General features: G+C 32.7%; 2 protein-coding genes across 2 annotated transcripts in view; both read left to right on the forward strand.

The window, feature by feature from the left end:
* LOC124352769 (nuclear pore complex protein Nup205-like) overlaps positions 1-20212 on the forward strand; it is a 54676-nt gene extending 34464 nt beyond the window's left edge. The window contains 13 exon segments of the mRNA XM_046802436.1: positions 817-1055; positions 4975-5139; positions 5141-5185; positions 8265-8375; positions 8377-8448; positions 11164-11340; positions 11342-11380; positions 11382-11413; positions 11665-11782; positions 11784-11852; positions 13613-13769; positions 19427-19720; positions 20166-20212. Coding sequence (XP_046658392.1) covers positions 817-1055; positions 4975-5139; positions 5141-5185; positions 8265-8375; positions 8377-8448; positions 11164-11340; positions 11342-11380; positions 11382-11413; positions 11665-11782; positions 11784-11852; positions 13613-13769; positions 19427-19720; positions 20166-20212 — 1565 coding nt within the window.
* Positions 20213-21463: 1251 nt separating this feature from the next.
* LOC124370433 lies at positions 21464-25513 on the forward strand. The gene is made up of 2 exons (XM_046828721.1): positions 21464-22078; positions 24930-25513. Exons 1-2 carry the CDS (start codon positions 21722-21724, stop codon positions 24984-24986), a joined length of 414 nt encoding a protein of 137 aa, XP_046684677.1. The 5' UTR covers positions 21464-21721; the 3' UTR covers positions 24987-25513.
* The last annotated feature ends 2023 nt before the right edge of the window (positions 25514-27536 follow it).

Here is a 27536-nt window from a genome sequence, read left to right on the forward strand (position 1 = left end):
AAATTAACAACTAATTACACAACCCTTTTGGTTAAAGGACGATTCTATCCGGACCTGAAAGTATGATTGTAAAATATACATATAGATAAGATTATATATATATATATATATATATATATATATATATATATAGGGTATAAATAAGAGAGTTTATTCTAAGATGTTAAACTATACTACATTAATTTTCAAAACGAACAAAGATGTTTTAGTCTTTACTATAAAATAAACACTTTATTGCAGTAAACTCCTTAGAACATAATCATAAAAGTTTTTTAGTTTAACATTAATTATGTATAATTTCTGTCTTCGATAATACATAAAAATACATACAAAATATACTAACAATACATATAATATATCTCAGCTGAGAATCTAAGCTTTTGATTGAATACTTTCATATTTATCTTTATTTTGGAAACAAGGGCAAATTATTTGTGCACATATTTCTATGGGATCGTTGAACATGTATTTTTCAAACTGATGCCACACCATAAATAAAAGTTACTGAACCAAAGGTGTTTCTTTGGTGAACTGAATTATTGTCCATACTACAAACATTTACTCATTTTGAAGAATAATTTAATTTTACTTTAATCTGAAGATTCAAAGCTTATCCTAATTAGTTTGAACCATTGGATTTTTACACTATAATGGCAAATACATGTATAAATAATGAGAGTTCTTTTAAAAAATCACTATACAAATTTCATAACAGGATTTCCAGTTTCACGTATAAAATGAACCATTGGATATCTGTTCTGTTAGTGTCTAATATGAGTTTGCATGATGACTTATAGATTTTGTGTTTGCCACCAGAACACGATCAGATGTCTCGTCTGGCTCTCTGTGAAAACGCTGCCTGGGCTCCTCTCTCTCTGCTCCTGGGTCTGGTCACCTGCTCCATCCAGATCAACCTGAAGGCTGAAATGCTTCTGACTCTAGCTGCCCTCGCCAAGTCTCCGGCCACAGCCGCCACACTCTGGCATAACCTAGAGGCCTCCCAGATATTGGCCACTGTACCCAGCACTAGCAGCTACCAGCCCAGAGGCATACAGGTCACTCTACTAAGCTAACTTCAAAACAAAAAAGTTAAATTTAATAAAATGTATAGAATTTGCGATGTTAATTTCGGGTCAAGCGAAAATATTCACAACTTGCCAGATAGCCAGTCGAGCTGGGTTAGAATTTTCCAGGGTTCGAGAATTTCATACAACTATTATTTATTGTTATGAGTCGAATCAGAGGGCCCTGCGGAAGGAATTGATACTTCCAAAATAATGTTGGGCTTACTTCATCACGTCAACTCCAATAAAATTTTGAAGAAGTAAAAAATTAAAAAATAATCTTGCTCAGAAAAATAAAAATTTCTTGTTCTAGGAAAGTTATTGTTCAAGCGAGTTCGATTTTCGAAAACAACTGTATTGTTTGTTAATACGTCGGTCAGTGAGGAATTACAAGTAAGCTGAGTAGTCTCCACTGATAACTTGGTCGGGGAGTCGTATACAGTAATTATTGTAAGAGCCCGGGGTTGGAATAATTAATCGGTTAAATAATGATGGTTAGTAGAAGAAAATACAAAATATGAATAGCAATGGCAAACAAAAGCAATATTCAAATAACACCAATAGCAAATATACAATCTTATAAATTAAAGATTAGCCCTGCACCAATATCACAGTGCAACTACTATATACATAAAGCAAGCACTAACCATTAACAAAAAATATTTCTACGGGATGCAAAAGCTAGATGAATTTATAATATAAAAATAGACTAAGCTGTATTTATTCTGTAGGCAAGTGTATAGCTCCAAAATAAAATATCAAGTTTACTTTCTCAGGCATATAATTTTGGAAAATAAAAACAAAATAATCACTTATAACACACCATGCAGAATTACCCTACCATATGCAAGCTAAGATAAAGGTAAATGATTTAAACCATGCAATAAGGCTACTAAGCTAAACTACTATAAATATCAGGGCTCTATGAATATCAAAGAAAAATTGAAACACTCACCCTATCTGCACAGTTCACCAGAAAAATAAACTAAAATATCGTTAAATAAATATTTTGATGGAAGTTATCGAGGTGAGGGTGTCAGGACGTTCGCAAAAATAAAAAGAAAGGATTGCGAGTCCCGATAATAAAGAAAAAAAAAACATAATAATAAAAGAAATGTGATAATAATCAGACAACAGAATGATAGTTGAGAAAACTTTATACCTAAAATAAAAATTTAAACCGATTGAACATAAGATTTAGTTTTATGAGGACGGGGTCGGTGGGAAGAAAGTATTTATAAAAGGAAGTCGTGGGTATAGGATGCCAGTACTATCGCCGGAAAGAAAGCAGTGGTAAGGCGAGTCCCGACTGTTATAATTTTTTTTGGGTAGGAGATAATTGGTAGGAAAGTTCGTAAAGGAAACTCGGGATGAGGTGTCAGATCGATCGCCAGGAAAAGAAATGCGAGACCTGAGAAATTTAGAAAGGAAAATTTTAACACAATATTTAAAATTTAGGCGAAATGACAAAAAAAATAATCTGAGTAATTGGAATTCAAAATATAAGTTAAATTGAAGAAAAGAATAACTTTAGTAATTCAAGTTGAAAAAGTAATTAAAGTTTTAGTAAATTGAGAAAGTCAAATATATTCTATTTAAATTTATTGATACTCTTAAATATAAAAAAAAAAATATTAAGAGTATATTTAAAATCAAATAATTATCTTATCAAAATAAATCTATAGCCATTGATCAGTAATAATATATTTCAGATCGATTAATTTTCATAAATGACAAATAAAATATTAAATTCTGTTTCACATAACAAATTTGGAAGAATTGTTGATGGCGGAGATAAACACTTTAGTAAGAAACAGGGTCGTTGTTCCTTACCTGGTGCTGGATATCGGTGGCGGGCGTCGAGTCGCGATGTACAGTCGTTCAGCGAGCGGGGTTGGGGGAAGGGGTCGAAGTAGTCGTGGTGAGCAGCGGTCGTCGGCGGTGTCGTGGTTACTGACTGTCTCTCTGTGTCTTCAATCTGCCGTCGTTATATAGGTTCGCGCGATCGCGGGGGTGGGGAAGCCTTCTCCTCTCGCCGTGATCAGAGGGGAAGCGGCGATATCCGTGCGGGCACGGACCTGCCAGATAGCGTCTGACTCATCGTCAGTAAAATAATTATTTCCTTCCTTTTGATGATCATTATAAAACTCAAGTCGTTATTCGTAATGTAAAAAAAATTGTCTGTTCTAATTTTACAATTTTATTAATGAATATTTTAAATTTAAATTTAATTTTGTATGTTAAAAAACATGTTACAAATTGTTTTTCCAAAACAAATGAGTAGGAGAGTTCCTGGTTAGGTGCCTGGAAATCAATAGAATTCGTGATGCAAAACAAGATTAACACTCATTTTCTTGTCATTACCAACTTTTTTGAGGGCTGGTATATGAAAACCTTTTTTGGGGTTTCCTTTGAATTCCAGTGTGTTTTACTGATTCATGAGTAAACTAAATGTTTTATGGTTAAAATTAGAATTTCAGTTGACCTCTTTGGGAATACAACCTGTGGCTTCTCAGTTACAGGGAACAGCCTTTTTAAGTCCGGTAGGACAAGAAGTTCCTACCCTCTATATCTTCTCTTTCACTAAGGGTTACAAGATAATATTTTGCTTGTAATTTGTATTTTCCATATTTAAGTTCATGTATTATCGCGGTTGTGTAGACTAGCTGCGGCTATTTGTGGACTGCAACTGATTGGCAGTATGCAAATTACTGCTAAAACTTGATCACTAAAAGTGAGATAACCAAGTTATCAAACTGTCATAGCTTTTTAAAATAATATTTTGTTTGCAGTTCGTACTTGGTATATTTATACAGTATTTGTTTGTTACTGTTTGTCTGCTGCATTTACGCATGGACATCAAACAAACAAACAATCACTTTTTTATCTTACAAGTTGTGTAGTCATATAAATATTTCCTCTATACAGCACATGTATTTTTATATCTATTTATTTTATTATCTTATCATAGTTATTTTATATCATGACTAGGAGATTTTTTTTAAAACATTTTAATTTTTAAGTTTAAATTTACATTTTCGTACATTGTATTTAAGTAATACGTATGACCATGTTCTTGCAAATAAAATGAATGTAATCTGACAGCTCATTTTGAAATCTCTTAATTGAAAGCAGGTTTATGATATGACTTAGTTTCTTAAAATATAACCATTTCACTAAATCCTTGTTAATCCCTTTAAAAATAGAGTAGTATTCCTACACTATTTTCTGTGTTATTGAGGAGTCATCTACGGCTTAAAAATTGCAGGTTAATAGTTTGTTAATGATTTTTATTTAAATCAAATGTAGGAAAAAATATTAGAATTCAAAATTGGATATTAGAAAATTTAATTTTTAACATTTGGAATGGAATTTGTGATTCTTAAATTTTGGATTTGACTATCACTATGCAGAAACACACATTTAATTTATATTGCATGTTCTTAATTATTGTTGTATGGATTCAAACTAATTTAAAGCTAATTTACAGATGTGCCCATAAAATGCAGCTCAAACTCTGTATGTAAGCTCAGCATAACCACTACATTGGTATTAAATGGTAACAGCTAAATGTGATCACTATATATTGCCATATATTGAATATTTATTGCTTGTTGAATAGTTTATCTTTAAAAGCTAAGTAATATTTGCTAAACTATTCACTGGATGATATCTAAAATAGGTAATCTGGATAAATAGTAATTCTAATAATTATTGAACCTGATGATTGGTAATTTTGAAGAATGGTGATTCATGTGATTAATTACCCTGAAGATTGGTAAATACTGTACTGATGACTGGTGATTCTGAAGATTTGTGGTCCTGATTATGTAACTGTGATGTACCTGAAGATTGGTAATCCTTAAGATCTGTCTAGATGATTGTTAACTCTAGTTGTCTCCTTGTACAGACAGAGCTAGAGGAAGTAGAGTGCCGCAATGAGGAGTTTCCTTTGACGCGAGCCATGCTGAAGCTGCTGGACGTGCTGACTGATGTGCCAGTACCAAAACTGTTGGGCGTTGGTACACGTACTCCTGGCTTTGACCCCTACTTGACCTTTGTGTTGCACAATGTGTTTTCTGCGCTTTAACAATCGATCCTATAAGAGTATCCAGGAGAAGGTATGCTAATCAGTTCAATTGCTATTAATAAACATTCAGATGGAATTTGTTATTTTATGGAACGTTTATTAAAATTATCTTGGTGTAACATATTTTTAATTTGTAAACATAATATAAAAAATACCTAAGATAAATACCTTAACCTTTACAAGTACCTGCAGATTGATTCTTCAAATCCAAAATGTACATTGTACTAATAAAAAAGAGAAAAGTGTTGAAAGGTGTATTCTTATTAGTTATATTAAACACTTTTCAAGGCTATATTTCTAATATAGCCTCGAAAATTATAGCAGAGAAATTAACAAAATTAACAAACTCAGTGACATTGGTTTTAAATACATGATGGTGACCACGTTCTCATGTTATTTAACTTCCCTGTAAATTGCAACGTCATGTAATGTGGTTTAATACTTTCATGTTAACTAAAATTGGACATTTGTTGGTTATTGCTGAAGTAAAGTCAATCTCACTTTTAGAACTTTGCCATATTATGGCATTGCCAACCTTGGCCAATACGCTGTAACCTAATACTTGAGGTACTTTGCATTATAACAACAATGTGGGACACTTAATCAATATAATACATTTTGAACTTCATCACATGGCTGAAATCGTGTTGGGCAAATTAAAATCAACGCTACACAACCTGATCTTTGTTATATGGTGCCACCAACATGGGGCAATAATTAAAATAAACAGCTGCAACTGGAACTCCGTCAATGGCCACCAGCATACCCTGCTTCCGAGCTGTGATCACTAAATAAAAGCATAAATATTATTTTTGTTCTTAATTACAAAATATTTATTATCAACTCGATTAGTCCATTTTTTTTAAAACATTAAGCATTGGGGCTTTTTTACAGTTTATGTCATAATTAGATTTATATGACTATCTTATATCATTTACATCTAATTGTGTGACTCTCCATAATATTTTGTATCTGCTCACAAAAACATAATAAGCACATCAATATAATACAGTATGTATAATTTGAATATATCATGATTAATTTTAAAATCAATTCTGATTTGTATTGCTTATTAATTTTTTACTTATAGTTCATGACTATATTGTTTCTTTACTTAAATCCTATAAAGTAAGACGATGTCAGTCATCAAAAGACAATAATGTTTGGAGTTATATAACAATAGACAATGGACAAAAATTCTTTATTAAAATGTTCCTTGAGAGCAGTTTAGCGTCATAGTAAAAAGTACAAGAGTAGTTTACAAAAATATAATTTTTGTAATGATACAAAAGTTACATTGTAAATTCAAATGTTAAATGCTCTTTGAAAGAATACATCTGTGGAGTAGAAGAGACATTCAATGAGCCATTTGTCTAGTGCAGGTTTGAGTTCCTTCTATCCTTGTCTCTCAGCTCTGATGGCAGAAGGTTATGAAACTTCCTCCTCATGTATGTAAGTTTCTTTTTTAACTGCGACAGTGGTGTGTGATGGAAGGTCATACAAAGTAGTATCTCGGAGATTGTACTGATGAGCTTCACCCTGCTTTGGTAGACCCTCTCTTACTGCATGCATTACGGTTTCTTGGATGTATAGTGACACAATAGTAGTAGTAAATCTTATGCGTTGTAAAGGCCTCTCTACAACTGTTAAGTGGTTGCAGTCCTGCAAGTATTTTGACTGCAGTTTTTGTGTTTTAAGAGCCCTTTTAACCTGACTAGTTGAGGTTCCACCCAAAGCTACTAAGTCGTACCTCATGTAAGTCTCAAATAAAGCAAAATAAACTGCTCTTGTAGTTGTTTCATCAGTAGAAGCTTTGAAATTTTCAATTGCATAGAGGCTGGAACTCAACTTCCTGCAGAGTTTGTCTATATGAGGAGTTCAGGATGATAAGTTTTTATCAATATTTATGCCTAAAACTTGACTTCATTGTCATTTCTGGCACACATAGCATACAACGGATTGATTCTCTTCCAAAAGCTATTTGGGCCGTTTTTGTGGTGTTAGCCTCCGTTCTTTTTTGTGACAGTACTGATTGGCTATGTTGAGGAATATGTAGTTTTTTGGTTGAGGTTCCAATACATACCAGGATTGTGCTGTCAGCATACATCAAGATTAAGCATGCATATCCAATATATTGCGGCAGGTCGTTAACAAAGAAGATGAAAAAGTATTGGTCGAAGAACAGATCTTTGGAGGACCCCTTAGCTAACAGGTAGGAAACTGGATCTTATGTAATTAGATTCCTACAACTCAAAAGTTTTTCAGTTTCCACTGATGATAATCATGGTTAAGACATTCAAAGGCTTTTCTAAAGTCTAGGAATATTCCAGTTACCTTCTTCAATATTATCTTTAAGAGATCCTCCATTTTGTTATTGCAGTGATGGTAGACCTGCCTTTAGTAAAGACATGTTGACAGTTTGTTAATAAATTATGTGGTCTTCACAGTGGTCCAGTCATCTTCTGAGAACAATCCTTTTACACGGTTTTGAGAAAGAATACAAGAGATATAGGCCTGTAATTACTGGGATCTAAGTAGCTTCTTTTTTTATAATTTGGACACACTTTTCATAATTTTAGAGCTGAAGGAAATGAATTTACTAAAAAACTTAATGCATATGTCCACAAGGGGTAGTGCAAGTTCTTCAGAGCAGAATTGGAGAATGTTTAAAGAAATCTCATCTAGACCAGATGAATTTTTTTAGTTGAGGTTGTTAGTGGCAGTTCTTACTTCATTTTCATTTTTTTCTCGAAGATGTACAAGCAGCTGAAGTGTTGACTGTGTAGGTGGTAAAATAGTCCATAGTATCCCAATATTTTGTCTAAACATTTTGCAGCTATGTGTACAAAATGAGAGTTTAGATGGTTGGCTACTTCTATAGTTAGTTTCATAGAGTTGTCAATGATTTTCTCATTAACTTCTGGCTTTATTTCGTTCACTGAGTTTAAACTACTACTAGATAACATAATGATCACTGAGGTATGACTGTCCTACCAATTAAAAATCCATGTAAATGAAAAATACCTCATAAATTATTTATTGAAACAAAGTATTGTTTTATCTTATTCCGACAGCAAATGTAAGAATTTAAAAGTGTTAAAATGGTGTAGTGGGAGGTATGTAGCAGCTGTCTCCACCTGCTGGTTAAGTTCCTGACGCAGTATGAGCCCAAGGTCGAGGACTTTGTCACCACTAAGGTTCAGCTGCAGGGGGGAGGTTCCCACATCCATCAACCCTCCCCCAGGGTATCATCTGATGGCCCAACTGTGCTCCAAGTCTGAACTGTTCAGGCTGGTAAGTAATCAGAGCTCATTACTAGAAAACATCAGCACCACTTCACATTTAACTAATACTATTTTACAGGTTAATAATTTTGGGAGAATATAATTTTTGAGTCGTGTCAAACTGTATTCCTTGAAAATTTTGGACAAAAATAAATCATGTAGACTACTTTTCAAATATTGGTGTCTAAAATCTTTATCGAGTAGCCACAAACTTCAGCTAACATATCTGAAATACCTATTTATATACTAGCTTTCTTAATTTATAATGGTTGATATGTATTAATGATGATGCTAGAATACTAGCTATAACAATAACAAGGATATATAGATAGAACCTGATCCGAAACACCGTCATTATCACTCTCAGAGACACACATGCCTGGAATATCCAAGACATTTACATTTGTATAGTAGGCCTATATTACGCTGGGGCTGACAATATGTGAACAATAGACCTTGTGTATAAAAAATTTCAGATCTCCTAAGTATAAGTTTTTTAAAAGTTAAGACATGTTTCCTTTTGTCGTAATTAAAAACAGACACAATAGACCATAGTGCCTTTTTATCTTGAAATTTTAATAATATTACAGTTTTATTTATTATTAACCCTTTGCACTCGAGAGTAAAATTTTTGGTCACTACCAAAAACCTCGGGCCTCTATTCAAGAAGTACTGGCGAAAACCTCGGAGCCCTTTTTATCAATTTTGTAAAGGTTTTGTTAAAAAGTTGTAACTTTTTTATTTTTGCAGATAGAGTTATAATTTTGGTTTTGTTTTATTTTTCATAAAATTCTATATTGTAAAAAAATATATATTTGTAATTACCTTATTTGTAATACCTTTTTTCACTTGTAAAAATAACTTTTTTTGTAAAAATTTGTACAAAAATTAATATTTAGCTGTTATAACTGAAAAAAATTGCATTGACATTATATAAACTATTATTATTTCTAGGTTCCTCTCATAATTATAAACATGCACATAAAATTTCATAAATTTACCTCTATAAACAAAAATGTTGTAGGCAGTTTTGTAATTTCCGACAATTTCCCCAAATAGTGAGTTATTTGTCAAATGATTGAATATTTACTTTGTTATACCTTTTTATGCCCGTAATACAGGTACTTTGGGATTATACCGACCACACCAGTATGAAGAACACAAAAATATAAATTTATAGAAACAAACATGATAAAACGAAAAAAAAACGACTCTTTAATTACAAAATTACAAACTTACAACGATTATGAATGGGGTCAGATTCCGTTATATGCCCCCAACGCTTAAACCTTTTTCAATGAACTTAGAACGTTATAAAACGATGTAGTTGAGTAACAGAACTAACATTCCATCAATCAACAAGCTTTTCCAGCATATTGTGATCGGTATTTTTGTCGCTGTTATCTTATTTTTCTCGAGAATCCCGATTACGGCAGGCCGCGCGGCATCGCATGATTATTTAAGTTTTTTGCACGGTAAATAATTGCATTACAATTCAATTTATATTTCTGATCAGCCCCTCTAGAATTTGATATTTTACTGATAGGTACTATCTCGAAGGATATTTTTTCTTTCGTTGACATCAGCGCGCTGATAGCCGGAGGCACTCGCATTTTGGGTGGCGGAGTGTGATCAAGAATAAAAACAAGTTTTGTGTGTTTTTTCAATAAAGAGTTTAGTTTGTGTTTGGTAGTGTTTGTTTTTGTAGAATTTTTGTGTTTGGAGAAATGTAGGGGTAAAACACGGAAGTACAACAAAGCGACGTACCAGCTGAACGGGCGGCGAGACTCTGCAATCACGTTATCTACTAGACCGCTCGACTTTGACCTCTGTCTGAGGATGGGGAGGGGTTTGCGATAAGACAATTCCTGTTTTATATTGACGAAATATTGTTGTACGCTAATCTAGTAATCAGTAGAAGCAAAATGTCAAATAACGATTCATATCTGGGTGTGGTCGGTATAATCCCAAAGTACCGTAATACTTCCCTCACTTTCACTTTTGGCATCGTCAGATGATTCCGAATCTGATATGTTACTGACAAAAATATCACTCAGATCGTCAACATAACCTTATTGACTGAAATAACTTATCAGACTAAACATAACAATGAAGAGATCAGCTGTTGAAGTTGGGATCAAATCAGCTGACGAAAATGGTGAAGTTGACAAACCTCTACAACACAATGTAAAACTGCAAAATCACCGCTATAGAGTATAAAGGTTTACTACGTTATTGCATCCAACAAACTATCCAGCATGCGTATATCGTTAATTTACCGCATTTGGATAATTTATAAAGCCAGTATAAATGATTTACCAAACATCCGACATTTTGGACGTCCGAGGTTTTGGCTTAAACAGCAAACGTCCGAAATGTCGGACGTCCAAGGTTTTGGCCAAAACAACGATGTCCGATATTTCGGACGTCGGAGTGCAAAGGGTTAGTAATATATTTCTTATTATGTAATGAATGGTGCTATATATTGTACTATATTGACTAAAAATACTTCAAATTTGCTTGTTTGACCACTGTGTAAATATTGTTAAATTATTTTTTCATATCAAATTTAAAATACATTATTGGTGTTTAGTCATAAAAATTTATTTTTGTCTATTCAAAAGATGTATATATCAGCAATAAATATAAACATGAACATAAATAAATATTATAAAACCAGTTAGGATAATGGGTTTGACTGTAATTGTAACATTGTCTGTGGCAGATAATGATGCTGATCGACGAAGGTTGCCACATGCTGGACAGTCACACCGTGTTCGCTGGTAAGGCTTCCATGGAAGCTGCGACACTATTGTGTCTGCGTGCACTGGACACAGCCTTGCGTCTGCAGCAGCGATACCTGGTTGCTCTCAGCGCTGCGGCTAGCTCCCTACTGCTGACAGGACTTAATAAAACTACTGCTCGGCATCAACTCCCGCACTGGGCAAGCCTGACCATCTCTTAAACATTGCCAAGTGAGTGATTTTCGTGTGTACTGATGTAGGAAACCTGAATATAATACGCATTCGGAGAATTGGTCTTTTTTATTTGTTTATTATTATTTTCACTATGATGTAATTTAATTTATTTTTAAATTGTATGATTAGTTATACTGTTCTAAATGATCCAATACAAGTTGTAGTATTGGTTCAATATTTACTTCAGTATACTTCTCAAAATTTGAGTTTCAGCAAAATGTTGACTAACCATTCACATCTATCTTCAGATACGTCACATACAACAGCTGGTTGCCTTCTCATTCCCTGTATGCTGTTCGGATCTTCCTGGCCGTCACCATGTATCCTGTACAGCAATCACACATTGTATCTGTGCTGACTGCCACACACCAGCTGTTCTATACACATCCGCCATGGGTTTGTTGAATGTCTGGAATCTGATGACGAGCTGCCATCGGTAAGCAATGGGATATTTATTACACCAGTAGCAATTACATTATTAAACACTGGACAATCCTAAAATCCAGAATAATGCCAACTTTTACGGTATTTGAATTCAGAATTTCCTACATTATATTCAGTGAGTGGGATGCCAGCCACTGGACGAAGCAAATACTGCAGGTCTTGAATAACAATTTTGAGTTTATAAGTACAAGGTTACTATCATAATATATCATTGCACTGTTGAAAGTAAGTCTAGAACTCCTTATGTTGGATTAGGTCATGAGATATAACTATGGGTTGGTCGATTCTGATACTTGATATCTGAACACCTCGATATTTAGGGGTATCAAGGGCATCGATAATTCTCGATACCACTACCCTTCACTAGACTCTAGTGTCAGTATTTTTTAATGATTGTATTACAAAATAGTGAAAAAACAAAGAAAGTGCTTACATTATGTTTGGAAAGTCACAATATTTGATTTTATATCTTTATTTAGTAATAAATAAATATTTAATGGTCTGTAAAAAGAAAATAAAGCGTTTCAAGAAGCCCGAATTCCAGTCGAGAACCATATTCCTGGTCATTTTTAGTGTAGTTGTTTTCAGTCTCAATCCCATTTGTAGCATCAATACTTCTCTTATTACAAGAGAAAAGCAAAATTTCATTTCATTGCTTATTTTATCATATAAAAGCTTGTAAAGGTGTACTGTTAATAGCGTAAATCAAATCAAACATCACTTCACACGGATTGGTTAAACATCGATAGAAACGCTTGTTCTGTTTATTGTATAACGTGCTTATACATTGGCTTCACAGGTGTATGAGCATTATCATTATCTGTATAGTAGTGTATTTCCTCAGTTGAAAAGGGGGTGAAATTAATAATACAGAGTTAGTAATTAATTTTCTTACTAAATTATTAAACTATTACTTGCAATTTTTAGTATAGGATGTTGATTTGTTCAGGGAATTCAATTTAACTTATGTTACTCTTTCACATGCTCCGAGGAAGCCATTAGTGATGGCGAAGTAACAGTTCTTATTGTAACATATGTTTAATAATTGTATATTAACCTTTGTGGTCCAGACCCCTTATTACAAGCACTGGTACATTAAATCATTGAAAACTTATATAGGCTACTTAAGTAAAATAACTAAAAATGTATTATAGCTTAGGTACTATGTTGTGTTGTAATAAGATCGAGAATCAATATCTTTTATTGTCATCCCACATAAAAAATGTATTGTCAGATTCACAATTTGATAAATATGCCTAAAACAACATAAATTAAAATATAATTATAAACCCATAAATTTAAACATTGGCCTATAAGAATTAAAGCTTTATAAAATTATCTAAACACATAAGGAAGCCACTGAGAACAGAGCAGCGATTACACAAAATACAATCACTTACAGTACAGGAATATTATTTCTTCAATAGAATAAAAAGCCTTTTGTTTTTAACCATTTAGACACAGATGATTTTAAATTTTTACAAGATATGTGTTCAACTAATGATAACTTATTTAAGAGTTTGATGCCCAAATAAAGGATGTTGTATTTGGTGCTATTGGCAGGCCTAACAAACTTCTGATTGGTTAAGTCTTTGGTTTCTGGTTTAATGATTTGTCATTAAAGGAGCAACCCCTAGAAATGTTGCTAGAACTTGATTCTGAGTCATCATCCACTTTGTTTTTATTACAAAAATTTGAAATATTTGCATGAGTGACGAACACCCTTAAGGACTTGCCATTGTCACATTTCAGGAAGATGACGAAGAGATGAGTGAGGTGGGTAAGACGAAGGAAGCCATCCTCAAGTTACTGTTGCAGTGCCTGGGCCACACTCCCCCCAACCTAGCACATTACCTCCTGGGCTTTGAGTTAGAGAAGGATGTTAGTCTCACCAACTTCCAACAACCAGGTAAAACTTTCTCAGCAATATTTCATATTACTAAACCGCATTAAAAATTTTAATTGAGACATGGCAGTTATTATTTGTTTAATATTAGGCCCATAGCTGAATTAAACATCAAAGCCTTAAAAATGTTGAACAATGAAGCAAACAAAACTGCCTAAAAACTGGCAATTGACATTCTAATCTGATACGCACGTGTTTTGACAGTTCATATAAGTACATAAATCAAAAACTACCACCACTATTTATATACCATTTCAAACAGAATGAATTGCTGATCTTTGATGGTGAAATTTATTATGCTGTTTTGACAAAAGTGATGTCATAAAACTTGGCAGAAAGATCGTCTTCATTTAGCCATTTTGAACATGAGTGATATATCATGGTTATGGTATATTATGTTGGTTTATAACTTTGTTTTAGGCTATAAAATGTTAAATTTTGGAAATATTTAGTGTAAAAATTATATTTTTAAAAACATTTTTGAAAATAATCGTTACCCATAGTAACAAATTTAGATATGTCCCACCACTTTTCAAAAAGTAAAAAAAAAAAAATTATAAATTGGTTATTCATTTATTTATTGTTGTGTAGTGCATATAATTCTCTAAATGTTTGTATATTTTGGAAACATTTTAGTGTAGGAATTATATTTTGTAAAATGTTTGAAAATGATCAAGATTCCAAGATCTATATTGGTCTTTAAACACATTCAATAGTGCAATAGACTTCGTCAAGTTACTAAAATATTCTAAACTAAAACACTAAACTAAAACTAAAACAAACTACTCAGATTCTACCTACTCAAATTTAGCCTAACCAGCAAATATATAGATCTATATAATTAATAACAACAATAAACCAAACAACCAACAGATCTATATATATATTAACAATAATAAATAACTATTAACACATTTTAACATGGATAAAATTTAAAACTAAATAAATAATAAATAAACTGAATAAATAAATACATTGAGAGACAAAATTAAAAAAAATTATTGTTGTGGTATCACAATTTAAGAATTCATCAACACAATAAAAATATATTAAATTTTAACCAGCACTACCCCCCCCCCCCCCCACCCCCCCCCCCCCCCACCCCCCCCCCCCCCCACCCCCCCCCCCCCCCACCCCCCCCCCCCCCCACCCCCCCCCCCCCCCACCATTAATGTTTCAACATTTTATACTCCAGAACTACTTTTACGTTAGTATACACTATTGTTCTGATCAATTTTCAGTTCAAACTTTGGAAGTGCCAAAAATGAATAAATACCTCCAAACGTTTTAAAATTTGATCCCTCTAAAAATATGTACTATACCTAAAACCATTAACTATTTTCTGTAGACTAGTAAGTTGTATACTTTTATGGTAGGGTACGATAAGCGGACCCGGTTTTTTATATTGAAGAATGTAATCATCAATACCTAATATTTGCATATCGAATCCTAGACTATCAATTGATATAAAAGTATCTATAATCCTAAATAACAATCATATGTTTTAAATTAAAATATTTAAGTAAAATATGAGTATATAGGAAAACTCATAAATAATTAAGAAATCACATAAATAATAAACGAACGAGATCGATCAAACAGGAAAACTCATAAATAATTATGAGCCACAATTCATATGGTGTATGATAATTATTGAATTGTTTATAATTATACACATGTAATTATATATTATTAAGTGTTTGTATAATAATAACTATTATTGTTATATATACACGTAATCGTATATATATATATATATATAATAATACGATTATGTGTATTATTTGAAAGTGTTTACAGCTGTTGATATAAATTAAGTTAATTGTTCAAAATAATTAATCAGTATCGATTGGTTGTATCGATGGTTATGATTAAGTAATATCGTTTGCCAATTTCGATATAAAAAACTGGGTCCGCTTATCATACCCTACCCTACTTTTATTTCTACAACACATTTTTAGACACTTGCAAACCATATATTAGTAGTTGAGTTATGAGTATCACTCTCCAGTAATTGTAATGAAATCCTCAGAATATTGATCTGTTACTGATTATTTTGAAGGATGTTTCTCGCTCATTGCAAAATCATTCAACGTAATTAATCACAGAAAATTACTGATTACAGATACTCCTATCTTTGAGCATGAGCTTTAGCCCTGCACAACTGGTTGAAAGTTAAAAACATTCCTCTAAGTAGTATTAAAAATGAAACAACCCCTTTTCATAAGACAAGATAATAAGTAGTGTGGTGTAAGAATAATGAACCTTTTATCGCTTGGTAACATTAATGATGGCTTTCCGATACTTAATTTTCATGCATTACTTGGGTAGAGTACGATAAGTGGACTCGGTTTTTTTATATAAAAATTATCAAACGATATTGAATTGCTATACTCATTGATATAATCAACCAGTAATAATCAATTTGAACAATAACTAAATCATCTACACCAACTGTACACACATTTTAATATTCTAAACATAATTTCTTCTATGAGTGACTTCTTTTAAATTAAAAAAGATAGTTAACTTTATAAAACTATACAAAATAAGTTAACACTAAAAAGTGATTTACATTGTCTTTTTTTGTTTCAAAATGTTTGTTTTGTTACATTTTCTTTATCATTTTAATGACATTTTTCTTATCATATGTCTTAATTTTATTATTTGATTATTGTTTATGGTTCCTTTATTATATATGACATTATGTAATTAATTGTTTAAACTATTTCTATTAATTTGAAACATTTTAATTTAGTATTTTAGATACTTTGATATTGATTGGTAGTTCTGTTATTTGATATATAAAGTATCGATGAATGTAATAAGCAATATAAAAACTGGGTCCGCTTACTGTACTCTATCCTATTACTTTCCAAGGAGTGCCTGGTTCCAAGGACACGTTCGATACCGATCAGCACATATATGTGTCAGCCAGGCCGCAACCACAGACTATCATTACATATATCGTCTTTGCATACAGTCCAAGTTATTGTTGGTGTGACCTTTATTAGAGATCAAGAGTAAAATAATTATTATAATTTATAATGACGCAAGATATGTGTGGTATGATTTTTTTTAAATTTTAGTCTTGTGATGGCTATTGCTTCATAGAACTGCAGTATAATAAGGGGCCATCACCACAATCAAATCCTCGATATTTCTGATTATTTAATCTAGATACAAACTAGGTATTTAAAATTACAGTATAGTTCAGGTGTTTTAATATCTAAATAAGTATGTTAATAATTTAATTATGAATAAAAACTATATCGGCTATGTGAGTGTTATAAATGTAACAAACAAATTAGTGTAACAATTAGTTACTTTTTATATTTTGAAGGATAAATGTGTCGGACAGATTGACACAAATAACGCACGTTCATCGCCATTGTACTTGTACCATTACAATGGCTGTTTGTTGTAGTAAAGAGGGCCATACCATTACTTAAATATGAAACAGATGATTTTACTTTAATTTATTTTGAACAATACTGGTATTCAATACATTAAAGAGCTGGCAATAATTAAAATTGTAAATAACTATAATTAGATCATTTTTGAATTAGATATTTCAGGTATTTTTAGTCAATAATTTGGTTCCATGATTTGATTATGGTGATGGCCGCTTAAGCTCGGCGCTCACTGCGACCGGCCCGGCCTATCCGGCCTCGGTCAGCTCTTGGGGTGCTGTTTGGGCCGAGCCCTCCCGGGCCGCTCGCAGTGGGCGGGTGTCCATTTGATCGTATGCATTTTGACAGAGTATAAAAGACCGGTCTGGGCTAGGCGGGGCCGGTCACAGTTGGCGGGTATCCATTTGATTGCCTTTATTTCTACTTCACAAAAAGGAGGGCCGGTCACAGTTGGCGGGTATCCATTTGATTGCCTTTATTTCTACCTCACAAAAAGACCAGGCCAGCTGCAGTGGGTGGGTGTCCATTTGATTGTGTGTATTTACAAAAAGGCTGGGCCGGGCCAGTCGCAGTGGGCACCGTGCTTTACTATATTGCAGCACATCAAAATTGTACGAGGCGTGTTCAGAGAGTAAGTACCATTTAAAAAAAAACAAGTACAGTAGAGTCCCGTTAATCCGACCTAATTGGGACTGAGCCCTATTCGGATTATGTGATTGTTCGGATTAGCCAGAATTACAGAAAAATACGGTTTTAAACTTGAGAATGGGTCTATTTTGTTATAAAATTATCAACATTGTTTATTAAAACATGTTTTCTGACTGTTGCATTGTATTTCTTGACAAATAAACGTGTTTGCGAATACTAAGCACATTTACCGTATTTAGTGTGAGAGTTCTATTGTTAAGCAATGTGAGCGTACTAGATATTGTACGGGTCCACACGCTACGGGTCAGACTGTACTCCCCCTCCCACGGTTCGGCGTGCCAAAAATACACACACTGACTCATAGAATAGCCGCACATTGCGCTGTAGTCTGCAGTGTGTCGTCTGTCATCTCAGTGCAAACATCGATTCCACTGTTGTGATTATTTGCGTGGTAAAAGTGTGAGAGCTGATTGTTATGGCGAGTAAGCGAAAGCATACTACCGTCACTCTTAAAGACAAGCTAGACGCCCTACAGCGTTTAGATAAGGGTGAAAGTGTGACTAAATTGGCAACAGAGTTTAATGTTGGCAGATCTACAATTTGTGATTGGAGGAAAAATCGTGCAAAGCTTAAACAATATTGTGCTACTTCTTCTGGCCAGACTCTTGAAAACAGACAAACAGTGAAGCAATCCCAGTATGATAAAGTGGATGAAGCGCTTTTTGTTTGGTTTTCCCAGGAAAGGGAGAGAGGAACTCCTTTAAGTGGGCCTATTGTTCAAGAAAAGGCAATTCAATTGAATGAATTAATGAACAGCGGGGAATGTTTTCATGCTAGTACTGGGTGGCTAGACCGATGGAAGAAGCGCCATGGAATACGACAGTTGACAATTACAAGAGAACAACTTTCATCTGACCACGATGCAGCAAGGGAATACGTGAGTACATTTGAAACTTTGATATTGGATGGAAATTATTCTCCACAGCAAATTTATAATGCTGATGAAACCGGCCTCAACTTTAGAGCACTGCCTACAAAGAGTTTGGCGTCTAAAGAAGAAATCCATGCTCCTGGTTTTAAAATGAGCAAAGATCGAGTAACAATAATGGCATGTTCTAATGCTGCTGGTAATCACAAGCTTCCACTAATGTTGATAGGGAAATCTTCTAGACCTAGAGCTTTCAAATGTCAATATGAACTCATTGCCAGTTTATTACAGGAACCAGAAAAAAGCGTGGATGAACGGTCAGTTGTTTAAACAATGGTTTCATGACGAGTTTGTACCCCGTGTCCAACAATTCAGTAATGACAATGATTTACCCCCACATGCTATTCTCTTGATTGACAATGCGCCATCGCACCCAAATACCGAAAAACTTTCTAGTGGTGAAATTAAAGTATCATTTTTACCTCCAAATGTTACAGCCTTATTGCAGCCAAAGGACCAAGGTGTGTTGCAATCACTTAAACTTAAATACCGCAAGCAGTTTTTGCGAACCCTGATTGAACATGAAACAGTCTCTTTGGTTCAAAAAATAAAACAAACTAACATCAAGGATGTTGTGTATTGGAATGCTGATTCTTGGGAGAACATTACAGACCAAACTTTGAGGAAGTCTTCGACAAAACTATGGCCTACCCTTGCGTTCCAAGACAACCAGGCAGACAACGATAGAGAAAATGTGTTACGGCTAGTTCAAGCAATTCCTGGTTGCGAGAAAGCAGATGAAACAGACGTCAATGAATGGATGGTAGCAGATGGTGCGTGCTCCGAATTCCTAACTAATCATGACATAGTTGCGGCAGTCACTCAAGAATCAATCGAGTGTGAGGAGGAAGGAAGTGACGACGAGAACCTGGGTGATAAAGGAGAGTTGGTGCCACACGTAGACGGTGCATCAGCGCTTAACCTTGCACTACGATATTTAGAGCAACAGGCTACTGCTACACCTCCCGATATCATGTTTATGACACGATGGCGGAACTACGCGTCATCCAATAGACTCTTCAATGCGACAGAAGACAATAACTGAATTTATGTCTTTTAACAATTAATATTGTACTCAATAATAATATCAGTACTGTACGTCCAATTTTTGTTTGATTTCACTTCTTAATACAGTAATTTAACTCATACTTAACCTATAAGTTTCAATTTGGTACTGTATTTAACTTCATTATTTATGTACTGTACCGTACACAATTTGTCTTAATAAAATACTGTATGTCTATTTAATTAAAGTTTTCTTTGTTTATGTACGAAATGATGCACCCATTTTCATTTTTTAAGTAATTAGTTCCTATAACTGTTCATTATCGTTATAAATAATTCCTCCAGGACCTGTTCGGATTATCCGACGTTTGGATTACACGTGTTCGGATTAGCGGGACTCCACTGTAAAACAATTTTTTTATTCAACACAATTTTATTTCTACATGAAAGCCCAAACCTTAAACTATTTTTTGGCATAGTTTCTACCGATGTTCAAACACTTGTCGTAGCTGGTGATCAATTTGTCTATACCCTCTACATAGAAGGTTCCCGCCAACAAATGTAGCCATGACTCCACAACAGTTTTCACTTCATCGTCGGTTTCAAAGCGTTGGCCGCCTAGCTCGCACTTCATGTACAGGAACAGGTGGTAGTCAGACGGTGCCAAGTCCGGGCTGTAGGGCGGGTGATCAGACTGCTCCCAACGAAATTGTCGAACCAATGTTTGAGTGTCACCAGCGGTATGGGGCCGAACATTGTCATGCAGCAACACAATTCTGTCTGAGCATCCCTCTCCGTTTGTTTTGAATTGCCCGCCTTAGTTTTCTTAAGGTTTCACAATACCTTACCGCATTAATGGTTTCACCTTTTGGGAGAAAATCAATCAGCAAATACCTTTCCGATACCAAAAGACAGTGCACATGATTTTTTGTGTAGACATTGTTGCCGTCTTGAATTTTTGTTTCTTCGGGGATTGCGTGAGTCGCCACTCCATTGACTGCTGATTGGATTCCAGTGTGACATGACAGACCAAGTTTCATCTCACCACACCACTGATTGCAGCGCTACGGTGGCAGTAGAATGAAACTGTACTTACTTTCTGAACACGGATTGTATCATAGACCCACATTTGGGCCACTCTTCATTTCTTCAATTACTTAAATTGTTTAGTTTTTTACACAAAATACGCTTCAGAAGGAAAATTGTAATTTTACTTTGTGGATTAAATTATTGTGCATTAAACAGAAAACAGTGTGTATGTCCATTTAAATATTTCTTAAACCCTGAAATATACCCAAATAAAAAAGTATAAAATGCTAACACACAAACATGTATCTATAATTAATACAATATAATTCTTTTTATAGAAACAATCGTATTACTTCTTTATATTCTATTCGTTATAACTGTGTATTATTTATATTAAATAAATGAATTTTGCTTGTAGTAATACGTATTATGTTATTATTTTAGGACATGAGTGTTTTGGACATGGGGGATTTTGTTATTGTTTTAGGCTAATCTGCCATAAAAGTGAATAAATCTACTAAAAAATTAAAATTTAAAGCTGAAAAAATAACCAAAGGGAAGCATTAATGAGGTAAGTGTGTTTTCTATTCAATCAATTTTTCCAACCCCTCGAAAGATAGGCCTCACTACTACTCAGCAAACTTATTTGGACTCGTTGGACTGTGAATTTTTATTTTCTGTTGATTTTAAGAACACTGATTTCTTAAAATACTTGTGTAAATAATATTGTATAGATAATATTTTAATAATCTTCATGAATGTAAGTAAAACTTGTGGAATTTTTGGGCCATGATATATAATAATCGTTCCAATTCGTTGTTTTTATAAGTAATATTTGTATTAATTATTGATAGGTTAAAAATTTGTGGAGAATGCAGTTTAATACAGGAGAGACACAGTCCAAGGCGACAAAAAAGTCAAAGGGAAACCAATCAACAAGAAAAAGGAAAGCAACTTCCAGAAATACTAAGTACATTGATAAAGACAATGATACAGAGATGAAAACTCAAGATGTAATTATTGTAAATGAAAATGTTAAATCAGAATGTCAATCAGTCTTTCAGTTTATAGATGTAAATTCAATTCCAAAAAAAGGTGGAAAAAAGGCTGTAAAAAGGAAAAAGAATGAAAATCAAGAAAAATTAACAAATATTGAAGTTGAACATGCCAAAAATGACAGTGCAAGTACATATAACATATTGGATGAACTACTTCATTCAAAACAACAGGTAACTCATATCAAAGACATTATATTAGCTAAGTTTTCTGTACCATGATAGAATTATTGTGACTAACTTATACATCTTTAAACTACATTTTTGTGATAAATAAATTATAAATATAACATTATTATGTAAATATTATTTAATTTTTCAAATTAAGAAGTTACCAATTTAATTCTAATAATCTCCCCAACAGCTAGCACATATTCTAATGATGAATTAAGTTATCTTGATACATGTCAAAACTACTTGTATGTCCTATTAAGTATTAGAGGTCCGATAATGAGCCCCAAACTATGTGGCTGTAGTCTTTAGGCACAACTTTGGGAAGCCTAAGCAAGATATTTCGTAGATGGATAGTTAACTCCTCAGCAGGTTTCAAATAGTGCCTATGTCTACATTTTGGTGACTAAGTCAGTATACTGGGGCAAGCCAACATCAGAAGACTATGACATTGCTTTTAAACAGTTCACTAATAGAGGACTGAAGATCTTAGTATGTTCTCCCATGGAAACTGTGAGGGACCTCATCATGCCTAGACACTATATCAAGAATATCACTGAGTTTCAGCGGTCAACTAAAGCTAAGGTCTACATTGTGTCTAACAACCCAAAAATCGGTATCGTGTATTGAGAGGTGGTCTTTCACATTCAGTATTTTTAGGGATACTAAAACAACTAATCACAGAACACAATGAAAACGCTGAAATGTTACTTTCTCCGTCCATGGATTCAGCATCAGAATTATCTTCAGATGCAGTTCCTCCATCGTTGCAGTCTGGTTATCGGCCAGCTGTGTAAAGAAGCCACCTTCCCGCCAACACCTCTTCAAGTCTCTCATTTACTCTGTGGAGATGCAATTAACCTCAACAATTCTCATATTGCTACCTCCTCAATTTCAACCACCCTGCCTAACTTGCCAACCTACTCAACTCTCCAGTTTTCATCACAGAACTACAACACCTCACAGGTTACAGTTCAGTATCCGTAACCTTTCTCCGCCCCTTTTTCAACCCAGAAACCCTAACACTAACCCAAATTGGCTCCCAACTTGGTATTTCATCCGAGAAGCTAACTCAACTTCTGAAAAGTGAGATTTGTGGAAATCGTAGATGGTGATATTTTGGTATTGGACAGTGAGTTGAGTGAGAATTACTTTACCAACAAAGAGAGTTGTGAAAATATTGGAATAATTCCAATATTATCTTTTTGTTTGTAGCTGACAAAAAGATAGTTTAGTAAATAGTCTTAATAATGGGTCTTTTCTTTAAGGAAATAAATGCGCTTTCCTCAGCTAGAGAAAAATTCTGTATTTTGTGCAAAGATTATCATAATTTCAAGTTACCCACTTCTTTAAATAGTAGCAATAAGGGTATCTGTAATAATATAAAGCTGAACAAAAACTAACTGGATTATGCCCTTGGATATTTAAGGAGGAATAATTTATAAAAAAATTACCTGGAAATTATTTCAAAACATTATAATATTCAAATTGTTTGCTTAAATGAGCATTGGCTTGGACAGGAAAATATTTATATACTAAATAGTATTTAAATTACACATTAGCAACTTATTACTGTAGGAAGGAAGGTTTTTATGGAGGCTTTTGTATCTTAACATAAGATAAGCTAGAATATCGTGTTATAGAGGATTTATGTGTCCAATGAGGATTAAATTTTTGAAGCTTCTTGTATAGAAATTCTTACTTTAGATATACTAATTATTTCTGTATAGAGAGCTCCGGATCGTGCAAATTAAAAAAATGTATGAATGAGCTAGAGCCTTTACTAACAATTTTACCAAAAGCTAAAAGGTTAAAAAATATTTATTTAGCTGCTGATTTTAATGTAATTACTTTAAACAATTTTAGCAACTCACAGATAAATCTTAATTTCTTTCTTTGATTGACCAATATATGGATTTTTAATAAATTTTTAACCCACTTAGATTACAAGTTCATGCATTGATAATATTCTTACTCTAAAATGAAAATTGTGTCTTCAACTCTTAAAATTAATCTTGAAATTGGCTTATTAGATCATAGAGCACTATTTGTAAATCTTGAATGTAATCCTGACAGTAATAATAATAATGTCATTCGTGCAAAACAAAAAAGCGTTTTTTTATTTATAAAAATATTGATAGTAATTTATCTCTTGACAAAAATGCGGAAGAAAACTATAAAACTTCTGTAATAAAAAACCACATAGGGGTGGAAAAAGTAAATCATGGGTAACAGCTGTTGTTAGGAAAGAGAATTTTGTAGGATGGCTAAGATGACAGATGACTTTAATTTTATAAACTACATTAAGGTTTATAAAAGATTTTTTAAAGTGTTTGTAATGAAAACAAAACAATCAGTAACATAACTTAAAAAAGGAATCAGATAATAGGAGCAAGGCTGCTTGGAATGTGGTTAAAGCAGATTAGGGTGTACTAAAGTTGCAAATAATTTTCTAGATTTAGTAATAGATAATAATTTTACTGGTAATGCAATGGACATTGCTGAATTTTTTAACAAAAAGTTTACTGAGACTGCTAAGGAAATTGGATTGTCTCCTTTTGAACATAAAGCATTCTATCTTGTAATGAACTAATGAACATTCACTTTTCATAGTATTACTTTGAATAAATTTTTAAAGTTATAAAATCCTTAAGTAACAAAAAATCAGCAGGTTGGGATGAAATACCTTTTAATTTAATAAAAAAGATTGCAAACTTTATAGCAGAAACCTCTGGTGGTCATTGTGTCAATCATTTCAAAGTACATTTTTCCAGAGTTTTTAAAGTATGATTAGTGTAAAATAAAAGATGACAAAATTTACATTGATTGATATTGTTCTTATGTTCTTTTCTAGGAATTATTTAGCTCCCTTGGGTCCATAGATCTCATACAGAATTTGGCTGATGGATAATCTAAAATGTGAGTTCCAGATGGAAATAGTCAATTTTGTTGATGCAAGAAGTCAATGAAAGCAGAACTGATGATGCAGATTTATGAGAGTTTTCTCACAAAAATGTAACTTTTACTTCACAAACAATATGAAATATATGTGTGATTTTTGGTAGATATCACTAAAACATGACTTGCAAGAAAAAATTAACATGATTCCGAAAAATGGGAGGATCTGTGAAATGAGTATTGGCTCTTGATGGTTTGCATGTTTAATGTGATCATGTGATGCTCTTCCTTTTGAAGTAGAAACAATTGCTGGCTAGTAAAGAAGGAACTTAAAAAGTATAAAACAATATTCATTGCCATCAACATGTGATAGTGCCGGAGGTGAAGAAGAATAACTTTGTAAAAATAGATTTCATCAAAAATTTATATTATATGTAATAATGTATGTATATTTATACTGAAGTTCTTACAAACTCAATGGACAATAGAATACAATATGTAAATCCATAATGCAAAAAATAAAACATGGTATGTAATCTATGTTTGTGATTTGTTATTATATTTTTAAGCATCCCAATTATGGATAGTTTGAGGAACAGGATATGAGCCATGCTTGTAAATATAGGCTCATCAGTTTTGGTTCAAACTTCAATCTATTTGTTTTGAAAGGAAAGGTAGAAACCTATTGTATAGAAGAATGATGTGTAGAATGCTAATAAACTGTGTAGCCTTGTAATTTACCCCAAATCCTTAAATGTCTTAACAGCCTTAAGGATCATTAACAGTTGACTATGGTTGGGATTGTTTTGTTATAACTTTCTCCATGGTGCTACTGGAAATGAGTTCATATTTACTTATAAATAAGCCAGTGGGGGTAGGGTAGAACTTTATTGTGATTAGCTGAGGTTCAACTAAAGTAAAAAAAATAATAATTCTGGATACAATCAGATATAAAAATTATGGTCTGTTGTTCTTATAAATTAGTTTCTTAAGTATATAATGATAAACCTTTTAACACTTTTTGTATAATTTATTTGTACAATGTACATTTTGAATTCAAAGAATTCATCATCAGGTACTTGTAGGCTAAGGTAAATGAAGTAAATAAATAATTGAAATCATATTTCCATAAGTTTTTAACTACCTTGTGGCTAAATTTTTGTATTTAATTCTATATGTGATTAATTTATATAGTTTAAAAGTCTAACAAATAATACATTTTTTGTTAGAAAATCTTTGTCATTTAATACTACGTTAGGATTACTTTTTTGGCACTTTTATAAATTTCAAAATGTTCTAAAGTTGACAATTGGTGACTTTGGCATGTGTGTAAAATGTCAAGATTGTTTTCAATGTTTGTGTAAGTATTGCCAGTGTTATTTAAATGGTCAGTATATTTTGAATTTTATGATATCTTCAATGCTTTTATATTTTTATTAAATCTAATTTTAAAGGATCTGCCGGTTTGTCCAATATAGTGGTTTTGACAATCATTGCAATTTAATTTGTCTACTCCACTATTGATAAATTTTGACTTTGGTTTATTGAATTACTTTAGTTTTTGATTATAAGGCTGAGATTGTTAGACGTTTTGAAAGCCAATTGAGATATCCTTGTTTATAACATGATTTGTTAATTTACCAAGGTAGTCTGATCAAATGTATTTGATATCTCTTTCTCTTATTTTCTTTCTTTGTGTGGTTCTTCGATAATACACCAATCATGCTTGGCTTGTTATCCATTATATTGGGCAATGTATTTAATAATATTTAATTATTTATCAAAATCTTCAGTTTTCTTAAGTATTCTTTGAACATGTCAATTTGTCTTTCATTTCCTTTGAATAGACAAATTATATCATCAACATATCTGTAATAATAAACTATTTGTGTTAGATGTTTGTTTTTATCACTTAATATGAATTTGTCTTCTATGTTATTGAGTAATATATCAGCCAATAATTCAGATAGTGGTGATTCCCATTGGTAATCCTTCATGTTGGATGTAGTAATTTTTAAATGTAAAGTAATTTTTTCTTAGAGTTACTTCTGTGACTTCCAGTATTTCTTCAACTTCATGTATATTTCGTATATATCTTGTATGTTCTGTTCTGTTAAATTATTTTTAATTATAAGTATTGTTTCTTGGATTGGAACATTTGTGTACAAATTTGTTACATCAAAGGATACAAAATTACTGTTGTTGGGTAAATCTATATCATTCACTTTGCTTACTAGGTCAATGCTGTTTTTCAGTCTTATGTCAATTTTAAATTTGTAATGTTCTTTAATTTTGCTGTCCAAGTATTTTGCTAAATTATAAGAAATAAAATAACAAATAAAATATATAAAAAGTGATAAAAGGTTTATTTTTGTATATTTACATCAAACACTTCTTGAGGCTATATTTCTAATATAGATCAAAGTCAAAGTCAAAAAATCTTTATTCGTTTTAGTTACAGTTATGTAACATTTGAATAGTGTCAGTTTAATAATAATAAATTAATAAAATAAGCCTATAATAAAACTACCTGATTTGCAAATCAAAATATTCATCTAATGAA

The sequence above is a fragment of the Homalodisca vitripennis genome, chromosome 1 (genome assembly GCF_021130785.1).
Source record: "Homalodisca vitripennis isolate AUS2020 chromosome 1, UT_GWSS_2.1, whole genome shotgun sequence".
Taxonomy (NCBI): Eukaryota; Metazoa; Arthropoda; class Insecta; order Hemiptera; family Cicadellidae; genus Homalodisca; species Homalodisca vitripennis.